This window comes from Mobula hypostoma, chromosome 27, assembly GCF_963921235.1.
Source record: "Mobula hypostoma chromosome 27, sMobHyp1.1, whole genome shotgun sequence".
Taxonomy (NCBI): Eukaryota; Metazoa; Chordata; class Chondrichthyes; order Myliobatiformes; family Myliobatidae; genus Mobula; species Mobula hypostoma.
The window spans coordinates 29,119,043-29,146,818 of NC_086123.1; the positions used below are offsets into that span (position 1 = coordinate 29,119,043).

At 42.6% G+C, this 27,776-nt stretch overlaps 1 protein-coding gene across 3 annotated transcripts in view; it reads right to left on the reverse strand.

The window, feature by feature from the left end:
• ttc28 (tetratricopeptide repeat domain 28) overlaps positions 1-27,776 on the reverse strand; it is a 960,596-nt gene that overhangs the window by 832,487 nt on the left and 100,333 nt on the right. For all 3 annotated transcript variants that reach the window (XM_063034167.1, XM_063034166.1, XM_063034165.1), the window contains exon 2: positions 26,361-26,645. In XM_063034167.1, coding sequence (XP_062890237.1) covers positions 26,361-26,645 — 285 coding nt within the window. The remainder of the gene's footprint in view (positions 1-26,360; positions 26,646-27,776) is intronic.

Below are 27,776 nucleotides of genomic sequence, written 5' to 3' on the forward strand. Positions count from 1 at the left end.
TCAGCAGCGAGACCACCTCCCTATGTCACAATTGAGTTTCCGTAGTGACAACCAATCAGCTGATTGATAAGTATATAAAGGCCAAGCATTCAGAGGACACACCACAAGTGAACAGCGCACTGATGGTTTCTCCCCATGTGGTGACAAAACGTTTGCAAGTGGATTGCCAAGTTCGGAGAACAACTCAACCCAACCATCAACCACCTGAGCTACAAATTTTCTGAGTTAGTTCCAATCACAACTAAAGCGTGGAAATCTTTCATTCTCTCACTGTCTCAGCTGGATGTGGAGTATCAGCACTGATACACATGATTTATTTTATTGTGGATGCCCACTCCAAAAACCGGTTCAACCTATTCTACCCTCTGCCACTCGTGCATTGTTGGATGAAGTTTGCATTTTCTAGGATAATCTCTGTCACTAGTTTTTAATTCTAAAATCGCCTTAATTCTTGAGACTTCTATTAAAGCACGCCCTCAACAATTTCCTTTTCCACTTCTCCCACTTTCGTGGTGTAAAAGGCAACCATGTTGGAGTGGAAACTGTCATCAGGTTACTCAACCAAGCTGAAAAACCCTGATACTAACTCAGACTATATATGCTTTGTCCACCAGAGAAAGCAGGATCTCCCAATGGCCACACATTTTAATTCCACATCCCATTCCCATTCTGACATGCCTATACACGGCCTCCTCTACTGTAAAGATGAAGCCACACTCAGGTTGGAGTAACAACACCTTATATTCCATCTGGGTAGCTCCCAACCTGATGGCATGAACATTGACTCCTCAAACTTCCGCTAATGCCCCACCTCCCCCTCGTACCCCATCTGTTATTTATATACACACATTCTTTTTCTCTCTCTCCTTTTTCTCCCTCTGTCCATCTCACTATACCCCTTGCCCATCCTCTGGGCTTTTCCCCTCCCTCCCCCTTTTCCTTCTCCCTGGGCCTCCTGTCCCATGATCCTCTCATATCCCTTTTGCCAATCACCTCTCCAGCTCTTGGCTCCATCCCTCCCCCTCCTGTCTTCTCCTATCATTTCGGATCTCCCCCTCCCACTTTCAAATGTCTTACTAGTTCTTCTTTCAGTTAGTCCTGACGAAGGGTCTCGGCCCGTAACGTCAACTGTACCTCTTCCTAGAGATGCTGCCTGGCCTGCTGCGTTCACCAGCAACTTTGATGTGTGTGGCTTGAATTACCAGCATCTGCAGAATTCCTCGTGTTCAGACTATATTTGCTCTCTCTCTCAACTTGCACTAATGTCATTCTATTTAATTCGTCATGCAAGTTATGTATAATTTATGTTAATTTATGTTCACGTTTGAAATGTTTGTAATTTATAGTACAGCTGCTGCAAACAGCTAATTTTCATGGTATTTACACCCTGGACATGTATGCAAATTGCAACAAATTTGAACTTGAATTTGGACAGAAGGTTGGTTGGCCAAAGGGAAGTAGAAGGTAGGCATGAATCTGATCTTTGTTCTTCAGCCAGAGAGTGGTGAATCTGTGGGGCAAACACGACAAAATCTACAGATGCTGGCAATCCAAAGCAACACACACAAAACGCTGGAGGAACTCAGTTTACCATTAAGCAAGGGATCCATGGACCCCAGATTGGTAAGCCCTGCCTTAGGAATTCAGAGAAGGATTACTAGATGAATAACTAGAATGGCCAAGTGGTCCTGTAACAAAGGCTTGGACAGGCTTAGTTTAGAAGAGTGAAAAGGAATATGACTAAACATAATATCCTGAGGTGGCTTGACAGGGTGGATATGCTGAGATGTTTCCTCTCATCAAATAATCCACAACTAGGCATCACTATCTAAAAATAACGGGTTGCACATTTAAGGCAGAGATGGGGTGATTTTTTTTTTTTGTTTTCTCTGAGGTTCATCAGTCTTTTGAACTCTCTTCCTCAAATGGTGGTGAAAGCAGAACCTTTGAATAATTTGAAGGTAGAGGTAGATAGACTTTTGCAAACTGAGGAAGTGAAAGGTTGTGTTGGTACAATATACGTTTCCATCTTTTTCCAATATCGCTCTTCAGCCAAGGTTTCTTGAACTTCGCATTTCCACCTTCTCCCCTAAAACTGTATGTGCTAGATTGTTGTAGATATAACTACATACACTGTGTATGACTATATGTACTGTGTTTTGTACCATAGCCCAAAAAGAACGATGTTTCGTTTGTTGGTATATATGTGTATAGATGCCTAACAGTAAACTTGAACTTGAAAAGGAAGATGCTGCCACTCGACTCTTGATATGACCCTTTGGAAAGCCTTTCATTTGTTAAATGTTTTTTGCCCAGGACCCCAGCTAAATCCTGCTTCATAACCTCCAAGTTGGCCCACGAGTTACAGTGCACATCGGCAGAAACACCACAATCTGTAACCTCAAAGTTTCACACGGCCACCACTTCACCATTATCTCCGAAGCCAGCAGATCAAACTGCTGGGAGCAGTATTGAGCTTGCCTAAAACTAAGGTGCCAACTTGATGAAGATGTAACCGAAGGCTGTGTGCACGCTCTTTGACAAAAACAAGCGTGATTGACAACGCCAAGACACAACAAATCAGATCAAAAACACAAAATACTCTGCAGATGCTGGGGTCAAAGCAACACTCACAACACGCTGGAGGAACTCAGCAGGTCGGGCAGCATCCATGGAAATGATGAAGCCCTATAAAGCCCTATATAGAAGCGCTATAAAGAAGGTGGGGGAGGATGGGAAGGAGAAGGCTGGTAGGTACCAGGTGAAAAACCAGTAAGGGGAAAGGATACAGGGGTGGGGAAGGGGAAGCAGGGAGGTGATAGGCAGGAAAGGTGAAGAAGGAATAGGAGAAAACACAATGGGTAGTAGAAGGAGGCAGAACCATGAGGGAGGTGATAGGCAGCTGGGGGAGGGGCAGAGTGACATAGGGATAGAGGGGGAGGGTTTCCCCTTACTGGTTTCACACCTGGTACCTACCAGCCTTCTCCTTCCCACCCTCCCCCCACCTTCTTTATAGGGCCTCTGCCCCTTCCCTCTACAGTCCTGACGAAGGGTTCCAGCCCGAAACGTCAACTCATCGTTTCCACGGATGCTGCCCGACCTGCTGAGTTCCTCCAGCGTGTTGTGAGTGTTACAAATCAGATCAAACCCCTGACGTCCAAGCACATCTGGTGATGAATGGAATGCTAACTAAACTACTAGTGGGAGGAGAAGTCACTGGATAATCCCTAGTCCCAACAATGGTAGAGCTGGAAATATAAGTACAAAAGTCCAAAGTATTCGCAACCATGTTCAGCTGGGAATGACGAATAGATACTCTAACCCAGCCTCTTCCAGACATCCCCACTATCACATAAGCCAGTCTTTGGGCAATCTGATTCATTGGACATGATGTCAAGAAACAGCTGACAGCACTGGATTCAAAAAGGGGTACGGGACAAGACAATATCCTGGTTGCAGTACCCGCACTCCAGAACTATGCACACCTCCCAACCAAGCTTTCCCAGAACTGTCACAATATTGTTATTAACCCGCCACTGTGGGAAATTGCCAGGCTATGTAAAGTTCATGAAGAGGATGAATCCAGTCTGACTAATTACTGCCCAGTCAGCCAGCTTTCATTCAGTGGTAAAGTGATAGAAGGGACCACCGACCAACACTTACTCACCAGAAGATGGAGGAATATTTCATAGAACATAGAACATAGAACATCACAGCACAGTACTACTCTAAGCTCAGCCTTATCCTTCCTTCCAACATAGCCCTCCATTGTACGAACATCCGTATGCCCATCCGAGAGTTTCTTGACTGCCCCTCACAGATCTTCTTGACCACCACACCTAGCACTCTGAACTGAGAGCATTGGTGAGGCTAAATTTGGAGTACTGTGTGCTGTTCTGGCCACCTACCTACAGGAAAGATATCTATAAGATTTAAAGAGTATAAGATTGGGCGATCTCTCCCTCTCCCCATGTGCAGTGCCTTCCTGTTTCAAATCGTCCACCATTGTCCCTCTACCTAAGCAAACCAAGGTAGCGTGCCTGAACGATTGGCGCCCTGGCTCACTCACCTCAATTATAAGCAAATGCTTTGAGAGGCTGGTTAAAGATTACATCTGCAGTATGTTACCACCCACACTGGACCCCCTACAATTCACTTACCGACAGAACCAGTCTACCAATGGTGTCATAGTCACAGCACTACACACTATCCTCACTCACCTGGAGAAGAGGGATGCATAAGTTAGAATGCTGTTCCTGGACTATAGTTCAGCATTCAACACCATAATTCCCTCCAGACTTGACCTGAAGCTCAGAGACCTCGGCCTGCACCCCACCTTGTGCAGCCGGATCGTAGACTTTCTATTGGATCGCCGACAGGTGGTAAGGATGGGCTCCCTCACCTCTGCCCCTCTAACCCTCAACACAGGTGCCCCCCAGAGTTGTGTCCTTAGTCCCCTCCTCTACTCCCTTTACACCCACAACTGTGCTACCACACACAGCTCCAATCTGCTGATCAGATTTGTAGATGACACAGCATTGATCGGCCTTATTTCTAGCAGTGATGAGACATTCTACAGAGGAGAGGTTGACACCCTGACATAGTGGTGCCAGGATAACAACCTCTCCCTCAATGTCCAAAAAACAGAAGAGCTGATCATGGATTACAGGAGGAATAGAGACAGGCTCACCCTGATCAACATCAATGGGACTGCAGTTGAAAGGGTGAGTAGCTTCAAGTTCCTTGCTATACACATCACCAATGATCTCACCTGGACTGTACACACTGGCTTTGTTCAGCATGGGCCCCCAAATCCTCAAGATCTTCTACAAGGGCACCATTGAGAGCATCCTGACTGGCTGTATCACCGCCTGATACGGGAACTGCACCAACCTTGATCACTGGGCACTGCAGAGAGTGTTACGAAAAGCCTAGCACATCTGTGGATGTGAACTTCCCTCCACTGCCGACAGTTACAGCAGCAGGTTCACAAAGAAGGCCTGGAAGGTCATCGGGGACACCAGTCACCTCAACCATAAACTGTTTCAGCTGCTTCTGTCTAGCAAACAATACCGCAGCATTAAAGCCAGAACCAAAAGGCTATGGGTCGGCTTCTTACTACAAGCTATTACACCTAAATTCACATGTCTGTACATTGCAACAGAATCATAATGCAAAGATTTTTACACCCTCACATTGTAGGATGGATATAAGATTTAAATACATTCAAGAGAATACAGAGAAATTTTACCAGGACGTTGCTGGGACTTGAGGACCCAAGTTGTAGGGGAAGGCTGAATAGGTTGGGATTCATTCGCTGGAGTATAGGAGAAAGAGGAGAGTTGATGGAGGTTTCCAAAATTATGAGGTGTTATAGATAGGGTAAATGCAATTTGGGTGAAACTAAAGATTCTCAGTGAAAGATAAAATATGTAAGGGAAAGGGGGAGAGGGGGAATTTCTTCACTCAGAGGGCAGTGAGAGTGTGGAACAAGCTGCCAGTGGAAGTGGTGGATGCGGGGTCAATTGCAATATTTAAAAAATGTTTGGATAGGTATATGGATAGGAGGGGTATGGAGGGGTATGGTCCATGTGCAGCTCAATGGAACTAAGCAAAATAACAGTTCAGCATGACCTAGATGGCCAAAAGGGCCTGTTTCTATGCTGCAGTGCGCTATGACTCTTTTACTCTAAATCAAAAGATGGGTCACTATAATAAAGACCAATTGGGGAAGTACCAGATGACAGAGAGTATCCCTGAGGTTCTGTCTTTCCAAAGTAAAGGGGAAAAAAATAAGAATATATTTTGTACTTAAAGAGCAAAGTTGAGCTACAGGTAACAGCAATTCCCCCAAACCATCACAATTTCTCTGTGGTACAGTCTCTCCATTTTATGAGTTAAACAAAGTACGAGTGAGAATGAAAGAGAGAAGTCAGCGACATGCAGTCAATCAGCAGTGCAGAGGATACAAAGTTCACTGTGAAATATATGGAAGTTATTACTGGAAAAGTAAATATCAACTGTTGAGTTCATACAGCTGGACAGTTATAAACAGGGCTCAGAGCAGAATGTTGTGCATAAATTACTGTCATATTAAGGGAGGATACAAAGATTTAAATCCCAATTATATGCTTGTGAACAATATCCAAGCTTGTAAACCGAACAAAAGATAGCCTGACATAGCAGGCACTTAATTCGCTGATATTAGTTACAGTCCCGTCCTTCAGCTCCACAATAAGGGCTTTTGTCGCTGCAGACCTTCTCTCTTGACTGGTTGAGAGTTTGGTTTAGACTTAAGTAGTTATAAACAAGGCAACAATACTACAGCTAGCAGAGGTCCATCTGCCTTCAGTTTCACTCCATAAGACCTTAAGATATAGGAGAAGAATTAGGCCATTTGGCCCATCGAGTTTGCTCCACCATTTCACCATGGCTGATCCATTTCCCTCTCCATCCCTATCTCTTGCCTTCTCTCCATAACACTTCATTCATCTCCATCCGAACAAGATTTGCCTTCTGCGGGATTTCCTCAAATGTACTGGCTTAAGTTATGGAACAAAAAGGAACAGTGGAGCCACAGGAATGAGAAGGAAAATGGGAACGCACTAGTGTTGAATTGGTGGAGGACAGAGTATGGGTTAGCGAGGAACCAGTGTTCTTGCTGTGGGCACACTCTCCCAGCTCAAAGGGCCTGGACTCTTCTTCAGTGGACTGTAGGATCTCGATAATTTTCGATCCCCAGGTTCTTTTAGGAGTCAAAGAATGGTCTTTAAAAAAACTGTGTGCTTCACAATTATTTATTTAAAGTTTTAAACAAAGGAACAGCTACACAACATGTGAACTAAAGGAACAAACCAAGAATAGAAAAAAAGGTGGCACTTTTGAACAATCTAGCAACTCTATGGTTCAGTTATCACAAATCACCCCTAGATTCCCAGCGAGGCTCCAGCATATAACATGATCCCAGCACATTTGTCTGCTATTTGTAGACCACATGGAAAACAGTCACAGGATTAGGGAAGTCAGCCCAGATTTAGATAACAAATTGTGCCTGGCAAATCTACTAGACATTTTTGGAGAGTGTAACTTGTTCATTCATTATGTGCCATGTTGTATGACATGGGCAGTCATGGTCTTTCCATGACCATGATGTTCTTGGTAAAGTTTTCTACAGAAGTGGTTTGCCATTGCTTTCTTCTAGGCAGTGTCTTTACAAGACAGGTGACCCCAGCCATGGTCAATACTCTAGAGATTGTCTACCTGGCGTCAGTGGTTGCGTAACCAGAACTTCTAATATGCACCCACCATAGGTTGTAACTAGCAGAAGAGACATGGGAAAACCCACTAAACATTGTGCATTTGGATTTTCAGAAGGTTTTTGAAAAGGTTCAACGTAAGAAATTACTGTGCAGAATCACAGGATTGGGGACAATATACTGACATAGGCAAAGAATTGAGCTGCAGACAGAAAACATTAATGCAAATATCTAATCAGCCAATCAGGTGGCAGCAATTCAATGCATAAAAGCATGCAGACATGGTCAAGAGGCTCGGTTATTGTTCAGAAGAAACATCAGAATAGGAAGAAGTGAGATTTAAGAGACTGGAATGACTGTTGAGCTTCTTAAAAAATGCTGATTTCCTGGGATTTTCATGCACACATGGTGCAAAAAAAACCCAAAAAATATCCAGTGAGCAGCAGTTCTGTGGAAGAAAATGCCTAAAAACGCCTTGTTAATGAGAGAGGTCAGAGGAGAATGGCCAAACTGGTTCAAGCTGACAAGAAGGCGATGGGAACTCAATCTTGCTTTACAACAGTGGTGTGCAGAAGAGCTTCTCTGAACACACAACTCACCAAACCTTGAATTGGATGGGCTACAGCAGCAGAAAACCATGAACATCTACTCAGTGGCCACTTAATTGGGTACCACCTGTACCTAATAAAGTGGCCATTGAGTGCATATCCCCAGGAATACTATTACAAGGCAGATGCATAGAGACAGTACTGATCCACAATTAAACAAGAAAGTCTTCTAATTACACGCAGCCAGTGAACACAAATTAAAGGAAGAACAGGTTTACAATTCTGTAGCATTTAAATACATCTCAGTTGGGCCCATATGAAATATACTTGCTTGAAAATCTGTAACTTATTATTATAGGCCAATATGGCAGAGTTCCTCCCATACTGTAAGATCCTACAAAGTGCAGTGTGATCAGCGACCAGATAATAGTTCCAGGTTTTGTGGTATGGTCTGAGGGAAGAAGACTGTCGTGCTCTTTGTCAGACTAAATCTAAGCCATAAAAACCATCTGACACAGGCCTGGCTCAATGCTTTCCCACAAGAACTGCAAACTCAAACTCCAATGTGCCATATCTTCATTCAGCAGCAGATATTCAACCAGGGCAAAACTAACACCATAAAATGCACTAAATGATCATCAAAAAATACTTCTGTGAGATTGAAATAAAACCATATTGGGCCTTGAAAGATTCTAATGTATTTCTAACCAATGACTAGCTGTCACAGTTGTACTGTAGGAGATGTCCCACAATGGGAAATGCAATACATGTCCAAATAATATGGTTCCAGGTGCTGGTTGAGAGGAAATTGTTGGCCAGGATACACGAGAAAACTCCCTTGTGTTCCTTCAAATCCTCCAAGAGGACCATAGCCTTATCGTAGTTTGGAGACTTGCATGCCTCAGTGACCTGGATAGCTATGCAGCCTGGATTCAGGGCTTTATGCTCTGGTTCTTGGTAGGTCTCACCCATGCCAAACAGGTCAAAGGGTAGAGGCCAGACTAACAGTGGTCCAGCGGTCCTTCAGGTTCTGGGGTTCAGCTCAGGGCCAATGACCCTAACTGGTCAAACAAAATTTGTATGGAAACAGCAACAAAAAAATCCTTTGACATCTGAGTGTGACAGTATTCTTGAGTCTCCACCCAGGATTTGTAAGACTGACAGTTGTGAAAACCGAGAGGAAGCTACTGACATGATGTAGCAAGACCTGAACACCACCAGGGATGGAGGGCCTTCATTGCTACCCTAAACGCCAGTGGCATAATGGGCAGTAAATAAGGTTTCTTTGAATGGTGCTAAGGCAGGGGGGTCCCAATATTTTTTATGCCATGGACCAATACCATTAAGCAAGAAGTCCGTGGAGCTGAGGGATCTCAGATCACTCCATGGTAAAAAAGTTTGCTTTGAAAAGCAGTGGATCTGGATGGCAAAGAAAAACAACCTAATATTTCACCCTCCAGTTCTCTCAGTAAGTGCCTGAAATAGTCTACTTTCCTTAATAGCAGCAGGACTCACGGAGAATAAGTTCCTGTCCATCACTATTAAATGTAGCTTTTGCTGTTGCATTTATTTTTTCTATTACACACACCATGTTACAGCATCTCTCTGATAGAAGGGGTGAGACAAATTCCCTTCTGAAGCTTCGCACATTGGGCTCAGGATACAAGGCCATGAATGGCAGGGAATTCCAGCCAACAAATTTAACTTCATCCTTTTTGTTGTAACGTGTTTTGGGTAAAGTACAGAAGGCCCTTTCAGATACCCTTAAACAAAACACATTAGTAGTGGCTTTCTGCACACAAAACAAAGCACTAAACTGAGGTTTGTGCAGTTCCTGTAAAGACCTGTTTGCACAGCTATCCCCTGCCTCACATGCTATGCTGAATGCTGGGAAGCTATCCCAACTTTAAGGGCCTTTGCCCTGGGAAGCCAGAGGGTACATGCAGATAATGCTGCCACAAGGTGGGGAAAGTATGTGTGGGGCTTTGGGTGGCTGAGGAAGGGATGAGCAGGAGAAGGCAATATGCGGAGAGAAAATGAGGTACAAAGGTAAACTAGCCAAGAATATAAAGGGGGATAGTAAAAGCTTCTTTAGGTATGTGAAAAGGAAAAAAATAGTTAAAACCAAAATTGGGCCCTTGAAGACAGAAACGGGTGAATTTATCATGGGGAACAAGGAAATGGCAGACGAGTTGAACAGGTACTTTGGATCTGTCTTCACTAGGGAAGACACAAACAATCTCCCAGATATAATAGTGGCCAAAGGACCGAGGGTAATGGATGAACTGAAGGAAATTTATATTAGGCAGGAAATGGTGTTGGATAGACTGTTGGGTCTGAAGGCTGATAAGTCCCCGGGACCTGATGGTCTGTATCCTAGGGTACTTAAAGAGGTGACTTTAGAAATCGTGGACGCATTGGTAATCATTTTCCAATGTTCTATAGATTCAGGATCAGTTCCTGTGGCAGTGACGAAAGCTAATGGCATGCTGGACTTCATAACAAGGGGAACTAAGTATAAGAGTAAAGAGGTCCTTCTGCAGCTGTACAGGGCCCTGGTGAGACCACACCTGGAGTACTGTGTGCAGTTTTGGTCTCCAAACTTGAGGCAGGACATTCTTGCTATTGAGGGAGTGCAGCGTAGGTTCACAAGGTTAATTCCCGGGATGGCAGGACTATCATATGTTGAAAGATTGAAGCGACTGGGCTTGTATACTCTGGAATTTAGAAGGCTGAGAGGGGATCTTATTGAAACATATAAGATTATTAAGGAATTGGACGCGCTGGAGGCAGGAAGCATGTTCCCGCTGATGGGTGAATCCAGAACCAGAGGCCACAGTTTAAGAATAAGGGGTAGGCCATTTAGAACGGAGTTGAGGAAAAACTTTTTCACCCAGAGAGTGGTGGATATATGGAATGCTCTGCCCCAGAAGGCTGTGGAGGCCAAGTCTCTGGATGCTTCCAAGAAAGAGATGGACAGAGTTCTTAAAGTTAGCGGAATCAAAGGTTATGGGGATAAGGCAGGAACTGGATACTGATTGTGGATGATCAGCCATGATCACAGTGAATGACGGTGCTGGCTCAAAGGGCCGAATGGCCTACTCCTGCACTTATTGTCTATTGTCTATTGTCTAAACAGCAATCTCCAGTGTGTGCAGTCACCCTCATGTGATCCAAAGTACAGTGTAGGCCGAGAAATGAGACAAACCTCACACCATCTTGTTCGGAGATGTATGAGGGAATGCACAGCAATGTTTGAGCATTTTCTCGGAACATTGAAAAGCAAGTCTGGCATAGGCTGCAAGTTAAAAATAAAGAACACATTGAAGACCCTCTAATTCGAGTCCTCGCTGATCTGTTGTGAGCTTTGCTCTTCGTTATTTTGTGCCAAATGCAAAAATGTTAGGTTATATCTTAATGCACTGACATATTTTGGTATGAAGATATCACTGGCTACATGACTGACCCCAGGCAAATGGGAATCACACGTTTAGGTGTTGAGGCCAGTTTCCCAATGCATGCCCAGAGTCCTGAAAATGAATGCTTGTGCTACCTAATCCATAGAAGGTTGCTTTATACATGTCTTACATGTAAAGAATCTTGTGCAAATCAGTCTAAATTCCACATGAGTAGTTATAAGAGATTAAGTTCAAAGCCCAGGTAGACAATTACGCTATATAATTAAGCCTGACCTTCAACACTGTATGCCTTGCTGGAACCGATGCTGACTCTTTTGGACTAGCATTACGTTGAGTGCAAGTACTCAGAATTAAACCATTAATTAATATGGTCCTACATACATGTAAGGGGTTTCTTTTTTTTAATGTCACTGCGTAGTCTAATTAAAATAGCTTCTTTGTTATGTTATAATTGAAAGGGCTTCTTTATTATGTTAACTGCTGAGAAAGTCCTCCCGCTAGCAGTTTGTTTGGACCATGTTACTGATAAGAAGATGTTACGAACCAATTGGGATAGTTGTTATGCTTTTGGTGTGTCTGTAAGATATTGTATGCGCGGGGTTTTGGGGCAGAAGGCGGGAGGAAGAGACAGAGGATGGACCAGGTGCAGTGAGTCCACTAATGGGGTTGAACCCCGAGCGGGGCATTCGGCAAGAAGAGGAGATGGAGACGGACTCGTGTGGAGCGTCTGGTCGACCACCGTTGTTGGTCCCAGGCGGCCGGTCGAGGTGGTCCAAGGGGTCGCAGGGTGAAGAAGAAGGGTCCTGAGCTCCAACTGTTTGTGCACAAAGAGATTGAACTTTGATAAGTGGCACCTTTTATTTTCCTCTTATATTTTATTCTCTATTAATTATAGAGTTTCAGTAATATCTTTAAACTGTAAATCATTTAATCGTATCTGGTGTATTGTCTGTTATTTGGGCGGGGTGGGGTACATCACACAGCATCCACACAAACTGATTACCCAGTTTGGCGGGGCCAAGGGCTGTTTCCCTAGACGACAGTGAGCCGAGCGACCCTGAGGCTGGCCGGGGGGCTACATACAACTGCTCAGTCAGTCATACTACAGGTTTGATGTGGAATAAACACTCCCAACACCACCTCCATCCCAGCTGAAGTCCTGGTAAACATGTGACCACCTCTATTTGCACAACAGCAACTCCATAGTCTCGGTGATACTCACAGAGACTGAGAAGGTTCTCAACCTGAAATGTCAACTGTTTACTCTTTTCCATGGATGCTACCTGGCCTGCTGAGTTCCTCAAGCATTTTGTGTATGTTGCCTGAGAAATGAGGGATCTACAGGGAAATTCATCTAGCTTGGACTGAGATTGGAATTGAACGTACATCCCAAAAAAAAAGGGAGAAGTCCAAAAAGAATCCCAATCATTTTCAGCACTCACAAAATGCTGGAGGAACTCAACAGGTCGGGCAGCATCTATGGAAATAAATAAACAGTCAACATCTTGGGCAGAGATCCTTCATTAGGAACTCAATCCCAATCGTTTACTGTATGAGCATCCTAATGCAATTGTTCATCCTATATGAAGCTACTTGAGCTATTAATTCCCATTTTAGGAAAAGCGCATTGATTTTTGTGCAGCCCAGAGTTAACTGAAAGCCTATCATTCAGCTCAGTATGAAGATGCTCACTCAAGTCCTGACTACTCAACAGTTGACAGTAAATCAAACTAAGTGCTACTTAGTACAATTAGCTCTAAAAGTATTAGCATGAGTGCACCTCAACAACCTTTCTCCTCAATTGGTAACCAAGGAGCAACCTTAAACAAGCTCCATCACAGTCCTCCCCACCATCAAAAGGCAGTATCCATCACTGAAGAACTTTACCATCCATGACATGCCCTCTTCTCATTATTGCCATCAGAGAGGAGGTACAGGAGCATGAAGCTTCACACTCAATGGTTCGGGAACAGCTTCTTCTCCTCCGCTATCAGATTTCTGAACAGTCCAGCAAAAACTACCCCTTTATTCCTTTATTTGCTTAATTTATTCACAGTAATTTTATATCTTTCCACTGTAATGCTTTTGCAAAACAACAAACTTCATATCCAATAAGCAATGTAGCAAACTCAAATCCAATTGTGCTCTGACTAAATCAGCTGGGGCTTCCATCAATCACGCCCTTCTCCGAGAGTCATAAGATTTTTGTTCAAATCCACTTTCTGGAATTTATGAAATATTAGTTGCTATCGTGCCTTCTTTGTAGTTGCACCAGGATAGATCTTCAGAGTTGCTGACACCCAGGAGCTTGAAACTGCTCAGTCTTTCCACTGCTGACCCATTCTTGAGGACTGGTGTGTGTTACTTCAACTTCCCCTTCCTGAAGTTCACAATTATTTCCTTGGTCTTATTGACACTGAGTGCAAGGTTCTTGTTGTAACATCACTCAGGCAGCTGACCTATCTCTCTCCTGTACACCTCCTTGCCACCATCTGAAATTCTGCCAACAATCGTTGTGCCATTGACAAATTTTCAGATGGTAGTTTGAGCTGTGCCTAGCCACACGATCGTGGGGGTAGAGAGAGTAGAGCAGTGAGAGGTGCGTCAGGATTGACTGTCAACGAGGAGGAGATGTTATTTCCAATCTCCACAGACTGGTTTCCTGGTTAGGAATCAAGGATCCAGTTGCAGTGGGAGCTACAGAGGCTCAGCTTTTGGAGCTTGCTGATTAGAACTGAGGGTTTGATTGTGTTGAATGCTCAGCTGTAAATCAATAAACAGCAGCTTGATGTAGGCATTATTACTGTTAACATTACCATTTCAGTTACAAACTTGTTATAAGGTCCTGCACTGAACACAAGCTGCCAACATTATCTGAGCTGTGCTGTTGAGATCTTTTCCACTTTGCACAACTTTTTCTTGCAGTGCCATCTTTGGAGGGGGGAGGACTAACTCCCTAATCTTATCATATCAAACCTCCTGCATTGGCCATTGCTGAGAGTTTAACTTGCCCTTGTTCCTGAAATGGTGGTGAATCAGCATCTTCAGATATTCCATCTAATCAACCTCTCATGCCAAAAGCCTATATTAAGATTAGATTTATTTTTTGCTCAGAGAACAACATGATGCTTACCAACATTTATTTTCTGACTTAACGTTTTCCATGTGTTATTTGTAAGAAACAGAGACCATCCACATTATAAGATAAACGTATGTGAGAGGAACTGGTGGTTCCAGTAAGACAAAAGTGAGATGCCGTGAAATGTATCAGTTGCCTTTTACATGTCATGGTGAAATTAATAAAACTATACATTTTCTGTTCCAATTTTCAAGTCGAGGTTCAATAAGGTTTCTTTGATGAACACTCCCTTACGTGAAGGTCATTTTGCTAAAGATTTTAACTGGAAACAATGCACTGTTAAATACAAATGTTTGTAAACCGTCATCACGAGCAATCAAGTTATAACCTGCACTTCAGCCCCACGCTCCTGATATATATGGGCACCCAGTACAGAAGAAGGTGGGTCACTTGGAGGGTCTACTGGTGTGCTCGCTACTGGACCTGGAAACAATGGCTATTCACGGGTCCAGGCATCAGGCAGTCGAGGTTCTACCCGGACCAACTGCCTATCCCTCTTTTGGGATACGTTTGTGCCCGGATGTCCATGAAGAGGGAGCATACGATGGCTACAGTGGGGGATTTCCAGGAACGGTGAGCTCCCCCCTCCCCCCAGTGAATTGATTGTTTTATAGACAGTAATAATCATACTGTAATCCGAATTTGTTCACTGTCTTGTAAAATATTTAATGTTTGTATTTCGTGTATCATTGTGCAAATAAACTTTTGTAGTTTTGTAAAGAAAACAAGTTATAACCCATATCCCAGCAGTGTGCAACTGATTTTTATCATTACCGTGTTTAATGCAGAAAGTCCACGTAAAGCTTACTTCAGCTGTAGCAGCTCAGGAACTGCCTGCATCTTGCCATATGCTAAAGCAGCAACATCGTCTGGGCTCACGAATGATTAGCAGAAGAACTTCAAAGAAAAGCTTGCTGGAGGGCTGTGGAGGAGGATTGTTGAAAGCTTTGAAAATCTGAATTTGATGTAAAAGGGCATGCGAAAGAAACAAAAGATTACAAAGATTAACCACTTTTTCCTTTGGATAACAAAACACACAGGCATTATGATAGGCTTTAACAATACTGCCCTCTGTGTGATCTTATAATGCTTAGTTCTGAAGTTTCAATTGTAAATAAACCATCATAATTTCAGTCTATACAGTCTGGTCTAGCATACAAAATTCCTCATTCAGATCACCAGACATAATGGGAAGCTTATGTCAACTGCAGTGCAGAGAATTTGTAAAACAGGGTAATTGTCAGCTCTGCGATTCAAAAGCTAAAATTTACATTTTCAGGTCAAAATACTTCACTCATCTAGAGTAATCATCTCCGCCATGGATGGCCCCAAACCCGGCCACAAAAGGAGGAGGGTTGGGCGAAGGGCTAGCAACCCCAACCTGTAAAAATGCAGAGCTACTGAAACGCCAACGGAAGCTCCAAAGGCCTCATCCCTGGGTAGGAAGGATTTTCAAAGATCGGCTATACCTGGGGACAACTTGAAAGACTGGCTCAGGTCAGAGGATTCTGGCAAGCGGCCGTCGGTGGCCTATTCCCCAGTACATATGATCAGCTTAAGTAAACAAGTACCTGAAGTATTCAGCAAAAGAGCCGAATAGATATGGGCACAGCATTTTATATTTGTGAGTCCAAACTACATACGAAAGAAAATGTTGTTACATCACAGAAGTAACCTTGCCAATGTATTGGAGGCCATTTTGCAGGTGAATTTAGATACAAATAAGCCATAGAGCACAGAACATTATAGTATAATACAAGCCCTTCGGCCCACAATGTTGTGGCTGACCTTTTAATCCACTCTAAAATCAAAGTAATTAACCCCTCAAGTTTTCCATCATCCTTGTGCCTACTAAGAGTCCCACAAATGCCCCTAATGTATCTGCCTCTGCCACCATCTCTGGCAGCTAGGATTGCCAACTTTCTCACTCCCAAATAAGGGAGAAAAGTAGCAGTCAAATACAGGACACTTGTGTTTACCCCGAGAAAGACTACCATGACCATGAAGCCTCGTGCGGGCACCTGTGTGCGCATGCGTGACGTGCGCATGTGTGTACGTGCCGATTCTTTTTTACAAATTGGTTTTGGCTTAATCTTCCTGATTCTGATACACTGTACATACATTATTTCTACTTTATATAGGCTGTGTATTTATCATATCATTCCTGCTTTTACTATATGTTGGTGTTATTTGATGTTTTATGTGTTATTGGTATGATTAGGTAGGTTATTTTTTGGGTCTGGGAACACTCAAAAATCTTTCCCATATAAATTAATGGTAATTGCTTCTTCGCTTTACGCCATTTCGGCTTTCAAAGGGTTTCATAGGAACGCTCTACCTTAGCGGGGGAAAAAACGGGACAAGGGCGGTCCCGTATGGGACAAACCAATTTATCCCAATATACAGGATGTCCTGGCTAATACGGGACAGTTGGCAACCCTACTGGCAGCGCACTCTATGCACCCACCACTCACTGTGTAAAGAACTTGCCTCCAACATCCCTCAATAGTTCAATGGTTCCACTTAAAATTAGAGAATGCATACATCATACAACCTGCAATTCTTGCTCTTTGCAGACATCCATGAAACAGAAGAGAACCCCAAAGAATGAATGACAGAAAAACACTAGAACCCCAAATCCCTCCTCCCACACCCAAGCAGCAGCAAAACATCAACCCTCCCCCACTCCCTCCCCCCACTTGTTTCAGCAGAAAGCATCGGTGCCCGCCACTCACCAAGCAAGCAATAACAAGCCCCAAGGAGAGACCATGACCTGCAGTCTAACAAAAAGCACTGTTCACCAGGTTGTTCTCCCCACACTTTCCTCTAATCACCCTAAAATTATGACCCCTCATGTTAGCATGGTTTTGTGTTTTGAGGGTATGAACGTTGCAAGCACAGCCCATCCCTTGAGAAGGTGGACATGCACTACTACTTTCCTGAACAACTGCAGACCTTGCAGTGACACAATCCTCTTTGCCAAGAAACTGGCTTTGTCAATTTAATTCATATTACCAGAAGAATGAATGGAGGCAATAAAGTATATTTGTCCCACAAAGTGTCAACTCAAAGCTCAAGAGAAAGAACCATTCCAGGTTTTTGATCAAGTCAGTGTACTGTGCACCTTGGAGAGGTACCTGCCAGTGGCCAGTGAAAAATACCTACCAACCTACCACCACACCAGCTGCCGCATCCAACACATCATCCTCCACAATTTTTGCCATCTCCAAATGGATCTTACTACTCATCCTATCTTTACCTCCCAACTCTCTCCACTTTTCTCTGGGATTCCTCCCCGTGATTCCCTTTGTCCATTTGTCCTCCCACCGCCAACTAATCTCCTTCCCAGCACTTTTCACTGCAAGCCAGCTAAGTGCAACATCTACCCATACACCTCTTCCCTCACCTCCATTCAGGGCCCTAAACAGTCCTTCCAGGTGAGGTGACACTTCACCTGCGAATCTGCTGGGGTTGTCTATTGCATCCGGTGCTCTCGATGCATCCTCCTCTACATAGGTGAGACCCGTCGTAAATTGGAGGACCGCTTCATCGATCACCTCAGCTCCATCCGCCACAAGCAGAACTTCCCAGTGGCTAATTTATTTTAATTTTGATTTGTCAGATTTTAAATTTGATTTGATTTGTCTGACATGTCAGTCCGTGACCTCCACTTGTGTCAAGATGAGGCCACCCTTGGGGTGGAGGAGCAACAACTTGTATTCTGTCTGGGTAGCCTGCAACCTGATGACATGAATATCAATTTCTCCTTCCGGTTAAAAAAAATTCCCACCCCCTTCCCTCTTCTTCTATTCCCCCCCCCCTGACCTTTTACCTCCTCTCACCTGTCATTCACTTCCCCCTGGATCCCCTCCTCCTTCCCTTTCTCCTATGATCCACTCTCCTCTCCAATCAGATTCCGTCTTCTCCAGCTCTTGACATTTCCCATCCACCTGACTTCACCTATGACCTTCTAGCTATCCTCCTTCCCCTCCCCCCACCTTTTCATTCTGGCATCTTCCCCCTTCCTCTCCAATCCTGAAGAAAGGTTCGGCCTGAAACATCAACTGTTTTTTCCCATTTCCATACATGCTGCCTGACCTGCTGAGTTCCTCAAGCATTTTCTGTGTGTTGCTTTGGATTTCCAGTATCTCAGACATTCTTATGTTAGTAAAATATATTATTTTTCCTTGTAAAAGCAACCACAAGTACAATAAAAATGGGGAGTTTCCTTCTCTGGTTTTTAACTATTGGCTGAAGAAGCTTCACATTCACAAAGCCTTTCTTGGATGAAGCAATAACCATTGCCATGATGCAGTCAATCAAGAGTTCTGCCTTTTTGTTAGGATACTGAGTTTTGCAGGGTGCCTTGTCAATTTAATTCACATTATTAGAAGAATGAATGGAGACAATAAAGTATATTTGTCCCACAAAGTGGAAGCTCAAGAGAAAAGTTCATCGGATAACTGCCCTGAAAAGTTATTTCAGTTTCTCTCTCTGCTGACAGTTCATGGCCTGCTCAACACATTCTGTTTCAAATTCAAAGTCCAACACCTGCAGTTTCCTACTTTTCAATTAAAGTTATTTCATTCCTCACAATCAATTCTTAGTGTTTTTTTTTATTTGTGATCTACAGAATGGCGTGCCAGGTAGCCTGTCTAAAACCAAAAGTACAAGAATTAAATACGAAAGTTGTTTCGAGTACGCCACTGTCTGTTCGTAATGAAGGCACTTAAGTTACTGGCAAGTTCAGACACCTGTAAAGTGGTCGGCCCCTTCTCACTCCAATTGCTTTAGGAGATTTGAAATCATACATGCATTATTTAAGGTAGGGGATTGATTTAAGCTGCCAGTGCATGAGAAAATCTAAAAGTCAATTTGTACTTGTCAATCGGTTCATGAGCGAAGAGAAAAGATGCTCGAAGGGACTTATGATTACAAGACTTCCATGCAAATGAAAGTTCTACCACCAGAGGGTATCAGCAACCTCAAAAACATGGCATTACAGGAGATTTACAGCGCAGACTGGAGATATTTAATGATTAAACAGCTTTCAAAGGCCCTAATATACAACTATTACAAATCTCTGGAGGAAAGCATCAGCCTGGGGGAGCAACATAGAAAATAACCAACTTCTAAATGTCTTAAATTTACAGAACAATCATGGCAGCCCAGAAGTAATGTGCTGCATGAAGTTCCTGTGAGACATTTTAACAATGTTAAATGGCACCAGACAAATGCAAGTATTTTCTTATTTAACTGTTAGGGCATAGGGCATGTAGCAAATTGTAGATTGTTTTAGGTGACAAACCAAATCTCCTTAAATTTCTAATGAAATATAGCCGTTGTCTTGCCTTTTTTATAGCTATATCAATATTTTGGGTCCAGGTTAGGTTCTCAGAGATAAGTGACATGCAGGAACTTGAAACTACTCACTCTCTCCACTTCTGATGCCTCTGAGGATTGGTGTGTGTTCCTTTGTCTTACCCTTCCTGAAGTCCACGATCAGCTCTTTCATCTTACTGACGTTGAGTGCCAGGTTGTTGCTATGACACCACTCAACTTGCTGGTATATCTCGCTCCTGTATGCTCTCTCGTGACCATCTGAGATTCTGCCAACAATGGTTGTATCATCAGCAAATTTATAGATGGCATTTGAGCTGTGCCGAGCCACACAGTCATGGGTATAGAGAGAGTAGAGCAGTGAGCTAAGCACACATACTGTGGTGCCCAAGGACGATTGTCAGCGAGGTGGAGATGTTATTTCCAATCTGCATCCAGGACATACCCTCTTTTCAATGTTACAGTCTGAAAGGAGGTACAGAAGCCTGAAGGCACACACTCTGTGATTCAGGAACAGCTTCTTCCCCTCTGCCATCTGATTTCTAAATGGATACTGAACCCAAGAACACCACCTCACTACTTTTTTTTAGTTATTGCTGAGTTTACACTACTTATTTTAACTTAACTACTTAGTATACACATATAGTGCCTATAAAAAGTATTCATCCCCCTTGGAAGTTTTCATGTTTTTTTGTTTTACTAATTGAATAACAGTGGATTTAATTTGGCTCTTTTGACACTGTTCAACAGAAAAAAAACCTTCCTGAAAGAGTGAAGACAGATCTCTACAAAGTGATCTAAATTAATTACAAATGTAAAATACAAAATAATTGATTGCATAAGTATTTAGCCTTCAAGTCAGTATTTAGTAGATGCACCTTTGGCAGCAATTACAGCCCTGAGTCTGTGTAAGTAGGTCTCTATCAGCTTTGACATCTGGACACTGCAATTTTTGCCCATTCTTCTTTACAAAACTGCTTAAACTCTGTCAGATTGCATGGGGATCATAAGTGAACAGCCCTTTTCAAATCCAGCTGAAAATTCTCAATTGGATTGAGGTCTGGAATCTGACTTGGCCACTCCAGGATATTAACTTTATTGTTTTTAAGCCATTCCTTGTGTAGCTTTGGCTTAATGCTTGGGGTCATTATGCCAAAAATAGCATTTAGTCTGGTGGCCAAAAAGCTCAATTTTGGTTTCATCAAACATAGAAACTTCTTCCAGCTGACTTCAGAGTCTCCCACATGCCTTCTGGCAAACTCTGGTTGAGTGGGATCCGGGATCAGCCATGATGGAATGGCAGAGAAGAGTCGATGGGCTGAATGGCCTAATTCTGCTCTTATGTTTTATGATCTTATGGTCTAGCTGTGATTTCATGTGAGTTTTTTTTCCAACAGTGGCTTTCTCTTTGCCACTCTCCCATAAAACTGCGACTGATGAAGCACCCGGGTAAGAGTTGTATGGGCAGCCACTGAAGCTTGTATCTCCTCCAGAGTTGTCATAAGTCTCTTGGTGGCCTCCCTCACTAGTCCTCTTCTTGCACGGTCACTCAGTTTTTGAGGATCGCCTGCTCTAGCCAGATTTACAGCTGTGCCATATTCTTTCCATTTCTTGATGATTGACTTAACTGTACTCCAAGGGAATTCAGTGACTTGGAAATTTTCTTCTGTCCATCTCCCAACATGTGCTTTTCAATAACTTTTTTTGTGGAGTTGCTTGGAGTGTTCTTTTGTCTTCATGGTGTAGTTTTTGCCATGAAACTGACTCACCAGCCATTGGACCTTCCAGATACAGGTGTATTTTCACTACAATCAATTTTTGAAACAACTTGACTGCACTCTGTGATCTTAATTTAACTAATTATGTGACTTCTAAAACCAATTGGCTGTATTGTGATGGTTTGCTGCATCATATTAAAGGGGATGAATGCTCATACAATCTATTATTTTGTATTTTATATTTTTAATTAATTTAGATCTCTTTGTAGAGATCTGCTTTTCAATTTGTCATGAAAGTGCCTTTTTCTGTTGAGCAGTGTGACAAAAAGCCAAATTAATTCCACTTTGATTCAATGTTGTGAAACAATAAAACATGAAACCTCCGGGGGGGGGGGTAAATATTTTTAAAGACACTGTATATCCTTACTGTAATTCAGTCTTTTTTATATTTATCATGTATTGCATTGTATTGCTACTGCAAAGTTCACAAATTTCACAACGTATGCTGATGATATTAAACCTGATTCTCATTCAGACGCTGAAATATTAATTTCAACAGCAACCAGTCTTCAGATTTGAATTTGCAATGCAGCTCTGAACAATTGTCTTCCTGGAACTGCGGACTGGGGTTGATTGGAAACCAGAAAACACCCATTCACTCAATGTCTGCATATGCATGCAGCTAGAGAGAGACAATGCTGATTCACATTCATTTTGGCAGTCTGGATGTGAAGGAGGAGGTGTTTGAAAATTATATGTAATTCAAAGGAAGCATTGTAGATACATTGTAACAATAGAATTGTCCTGCTGTTACCTTTAATCTAAAAATGTCATGTATTATTGGGTCAAGCAGGTTTCTTCCAAAAGTGTCTCGAATATGAAGCCTACTGCTCCCTTTTGCTGAAGAAAGTCTTCTATATCCACTAGCTTTGGTGTCCAAAACAGTAACTAAAAGGGTTCGAATCATATCTACACATCAAAAACAAAGTACATAAGTAGTCTGACATAATTCTACTTTTGGGGTTCGACATGTCAATTTCCAACAGCCTTGCAGTGAACAATGAGGATTTCTACTCAAGGCCAATGCCTTTCAATCAGCTTCCCTCTCTCAGCCAAATGACATATTAGTAGCTCTCACTGAAGCTTTCCTTCTCTCAGCAACAATTATCAATTCCTTCATATCAATCTGCCAATGAACTTCAAAATAATGAAGCAAGTTTTTAAAAGTAGTTTGGGATTCTTTATACAATGCTAAAAGACAGTAATGGAAAAGCAAGTTAATTAATCATTCATGCAACTCATCCATCACCAACACTTGTCAAATTCAAATCAGTTAATAATGTTTTCCATTTACTTGATCAAGGTCACTTCATGAGCATCGGACATTAGTTTAAATCTGCCGGTGATGCTTTTATGGATGTCTCAGCAACTCTGGAAATTTCACTTTCATGGTACATGACAGGCGTGCAATGATATACCACAAGAAATTACCTGTATAAGTCAAACACCAACCAGGAAACGGTGCACCTCTTAGAAAATGTCAGTAAAATCTCTGAAATGGGGTTCAAAGATCAAAGTAAATTTTATCAGAATACATATGTACAACCCTGAACTTCATTTTCCTGTAGGCATACTCAGCAGATCTATAGACTAGTAACTATAACAGGATCAATGAAAGATCAAGTAGAGCACAGAAGACAACAAACTGTGCAAATGCAAATATAAATATAAATAACGACAGCATGGAATAACAAGATAAAGAGTCCTGAAAGTGAGATCATTGGCTGTGGGAACATCTCAATAGATGAGTTTAGTTATCTTCTTTGGTTCAAGAGCCTGATGGTTGAGGGATAGTGACTGTTCTTGAATCTGGTGGTGGGAGTCCTGAGGCTCTTGTACCTTCTTCCTGATGGCAGCAGTGAGAAAACAGCATGACCTGGATGGAGAGGATCTTTCAGGATGGATGTTGCTTTCCTCCAACAGCATTTCATGTAGTTGTGCTCAATGGTTGGGAGGGCTTTACCATCATGTACTGGGCCAAATCCACCACCTTTTGTGGGATTTTCCATTCTAAGGCATTGGCGTTCCCATACCAGGCCATGAAGCAATCAGTCAATACACTTTCCACTCCACATCTATAGAAGTAGAAGAACTGTCATGCTTTCTTTGCAATTACATTTATATGATGGGTCCAGGACAGGTTCCTCTGAGATAGTAACACCCAGGAATTTAAAGTCACTGCCCCTCTATGCCTCTGATCCTCCGATGAGGACTGATGAGGATGAGGGTTTGATTCAAACAAGTATAAACCTGACAAATGTTATATTCTCAGTGCAAACATTCGCAAGCAGCCTTGATCTGAAATACAACTGATGCATTACAATGGAAATAATGGCTGTTCTGATGTAAAATAATCATCAGTGGTGAAAAACATTTGAATGTGCCAAAGAAACAATCAAAATAGTACAGATGAAGTGTTGCATTTATTGGTGGAATTTACCATTGCTTCTGAAACTGACCTCCATAAGATATAGGAGAAGAATCGTGTCATTCAGCCCATCGAATCTGCTCTGCCATACCATCATGACTGATTTATTATCCCTCTGAACCCCATTTTCTGCCTTCTCCACAAAACATTTTATGCCCAGACTAATCAGGAACCTATCAACCTCCACTTTAAATATACCCAACCACTTGGCCTCCACAGCTGTCTGTGCAATGAATTCCACAGATTCATCTGAGAAATCAACTTCTAATGTGACTACAAAGATTGATGACAGGGTTTTTAGGAGCATGACTAGAGGGTGTCAAACACAACAAGCAAATATAAGCATGCAGTTAATCTAAGAGCAATGGGTCAAAATGAAAAGGATGATCAGATATTTAAGCTTAAATAAAGACGTGGCTATAATAACTGTGATGGATGTTAAAAGAGAGAAATATTAATCATGTGAAATATTGAATTAGTGACAACTGACAAGACAGACATTGAGATTCTCAACTAAACTGAAATGAAGTAATGTCGGAAAAACAAAATTACAACTAAACTGGAGCAGTTGAATAGATGCAGATGACACAATTCACTAAAGGCCCAAGGCTATAATTTTCACCACATGATCAGAAATTTATCCTGACTCAAATTATCATAATAAATGTATCGGCACAAACATGAGAAAATCTTCAGATACTGGAAATCTAAAGCAACAGACACAAAATGCTGGAGGAACTCAGCAGGTCAGGCCACATCTATGGAAAAGAGGAAACAGTCGACATTTCGGGCCAAGACCCTTCATCAGGGCTGGAAAGAAAGAGGAGGAGTGGGTGTAAAGTGGCGGGAGGGGAGGGAGAAGAACAAGGTGGTAGGTGACAGGTGAAACCAGGAGAGAGGGAGGGGTGGGGGTGAACTAAAGAGAGGGGCAGTCGATTGGTGAAATAGATGAAGGGCTCGAGAATGGGAAATCTGAAAGGAGAGGATAGAAGGCCACAGGGAAGGGGAAGGAGCACCTGAGAGAGGTGATGGGCAGGCAAGGAGATGAATGTAATGGTGATGTGAAGCAATGTGTGGCTTTGAACACGAGAACACTGTTCTCGGTTTAAATGATATATGAAGCCAAGCCGCGAAAGAAACGAAGAGACATACACAGATGATACTTGGGCGCCACGATAGCACAGCGGTTAGTAGGACGCGTTTACAGCTCGAAGCATTCCAAAGTTCAGAGTTCAATTCCAGCACTGCCCTCTAAGGACTCTCTGTACCTCCTCCCCGTGGAATATGAGAGTTTTCGCCATGTCCTCTGGTTTCGCCCCACAGCCCAAAGACGTACTTGGTAGCTTAACCGGTCATTGCAAATTGTCCCCTGATTTAGTTAGAGTAAATCAGGGGTTGCTGAGGTGGCATGGCTCACTAAATATAATTCTAAACAATTACTGAATACAAAATATAATTCATCGTTGATTTCAGATTTACTGCAGCATTGCAGACAAACTCACGACGATGGTGTGCTCAATGTAATGACAGTCTGAGCATTGAAGCTACACTGTTCTTGTCCAGAAAAGTGAAATTCTGCCTGTTCTGAGTATGAAAGTTAGAAAGACAATTAACTACTTATCACTTATACCTATTAACTAGTTATCACTCATAGCTATTACAGCTTCCACAGAAACTAAATTTTCTATCATCACAGCTCCCAACACTGTGATTTTGCTATTCTAATTAAATTTTAAAATGTGAATGGACAAAAAAAATCACACATTAAGTATGCACCAGAAGGGAAAATGTAGATGAAACTTTTATATTTGAATATCCAGAAATTTTCAGATAGGTTAAGTAAATGTTGTTGAAACAAAATAGTGGCCCACATTGAACAAATGTGAGAAGGAGTGCCCATAAGACAGTAGATATATCATTAATATTCAAAGCCAGCAACTTGCAGATCGTACTTATCTCCTACCTCCGCAACTATGTAACTCAGTAGATCTTACACTTCTCTTATTCCAGTACCTGTGTAACTCAGTAGATTTTACTCTTCGATTTCAGTACCTGTGTAACTCAGTAGATAGAACTCTTCTCCTACCCCAGACCCTGTGTAATTCATTAGATCTTGCCATTCTCCTACCCCAGAATCTGAGTAATTCAGTAGGGCTCAGGTCAGATTTCCAGACTGTGAATGATATTCCAAACATCACTATCACAACTTGCAGTTCTTCTGTTGCCTGCCCCACCAGCACTGGAGGATTATGTGGAAAGCCATAAATCAAACTATATTCAGTCATTCCTCAAACTTTTTATATTAGCATGACAAATTAAATCTCATTCACATCAACAGGTTTGGACAAGCCAGTCACACAGAGAGTGCTTCCGAAAGGACTGGCAAAAGGAGAATGATCTTGCAGCACTGGGGCGGGATCATTAATCCCGGAAGCTGAGGGGACAGTCCTACCTTTGACCACTTTGGGTTTAAGAGCCGTGCTTTGACAGCATCGTCCAGAGCTTTCTCATACTCGTTCAGTTTCACCAGGACGGCCGATCGGTTGCTGTACAGAATGCAGTTCTGAGGGTCAGCTGCAATGGCTTCGGTGTAGAGCTGGACGCCAGTGGTGAAGTCTCCATTCTGGCACGCCACGTTGCTCTCACGGACCTTCTCGATGAAAGCAGCTTTGCTGAGAGTGTGCACGCCGCTGCTCCCAGAGATTCTGCGCATTAGGCTTTCCTCAAAGACGGAGCTCTACAACAGGAAAAAAAAAATCAATGTTTTCCTTTGAAACAAGAGCATTTCTTTCCCCACAGTGTCATTTCTTACTAAGTATAATCCCACGGATATTGCCCGGCCCATTGCACTATACATTCCAAGCAAGCTCCATCTGTTATTTATGTTCCAAGAGCAGAGCGTCCGTGACAATGGCCTGAAGTACAGACCTGGGGTGATCTTTGCTGCATGAAAGAGAACTACATAAACACAAGTTGGCGTGACTGATGGTTCCCAATTAGGTGCAGACAAGATCCACCAGCCAGTGATGTAATTATGGCCTGTCTTGTCAGTACTGAGTGACAGTGAAGCTGATCAGGGCTTGACCAACAGTAACGTACCAGCTCAAGCAAGCACAGGTTTCATTCAGTCACTACATCACTGAGAACAGACCCAGAGGTTACTAATGCCCTCTAGGTTGGTTTAGAGAGCCAAGCCAAGCATTAGGAAAAAATGCTATGTTAAATTTATCATTCAAAAACTAATCCATAATTCAACAAAGCAATATCCTAGAAATTAAAGCTTTTCACCTCAGACAGGTTCAGTGCCAAACAAAATGCCTTTAAATAGCTCTGTGTCCTCATTCCTCTAGACCAGGGGTTCCCAATCTGGGGTTCATGGCATAAAACAAGTTTGGGACCCCTGCTCTAGACAATAAAAAAAATGGGTGGGTTATGACTGAATACAGTACAAAACTAAACACATATTCCAAACTTTCATTGTATCAAGACTAAAAATCCACAGGATAATCAAGAATAAATAATAACCTGGGGTTGTATTGATGCAGGCAATTTCCACTGAAACCTCTTCACATTTATTTACCCTCGGTGATTCCAAAGGTCATCTTCCACTGTTAACAAGTGTCATAGAGTCATACAGCAATACAACATGGTAGAGTAGTGGTTAGCACAATGCTTTACAGTGCAGGTGACCCAGGTTCAATTTCCACCGCTGTCTGTAAGGATTTGTACATTCTCCCCGTGACTATGGTTTCCTCCCACAGTCCAAAGAATTACTGGTTGGTAGGTAAATTGGCCATTGTAAATTACCCCATGATTAGACAAGGATTAAATTGGGAGGCGCTGTATCTCAATAAAATAAAACAAAAAT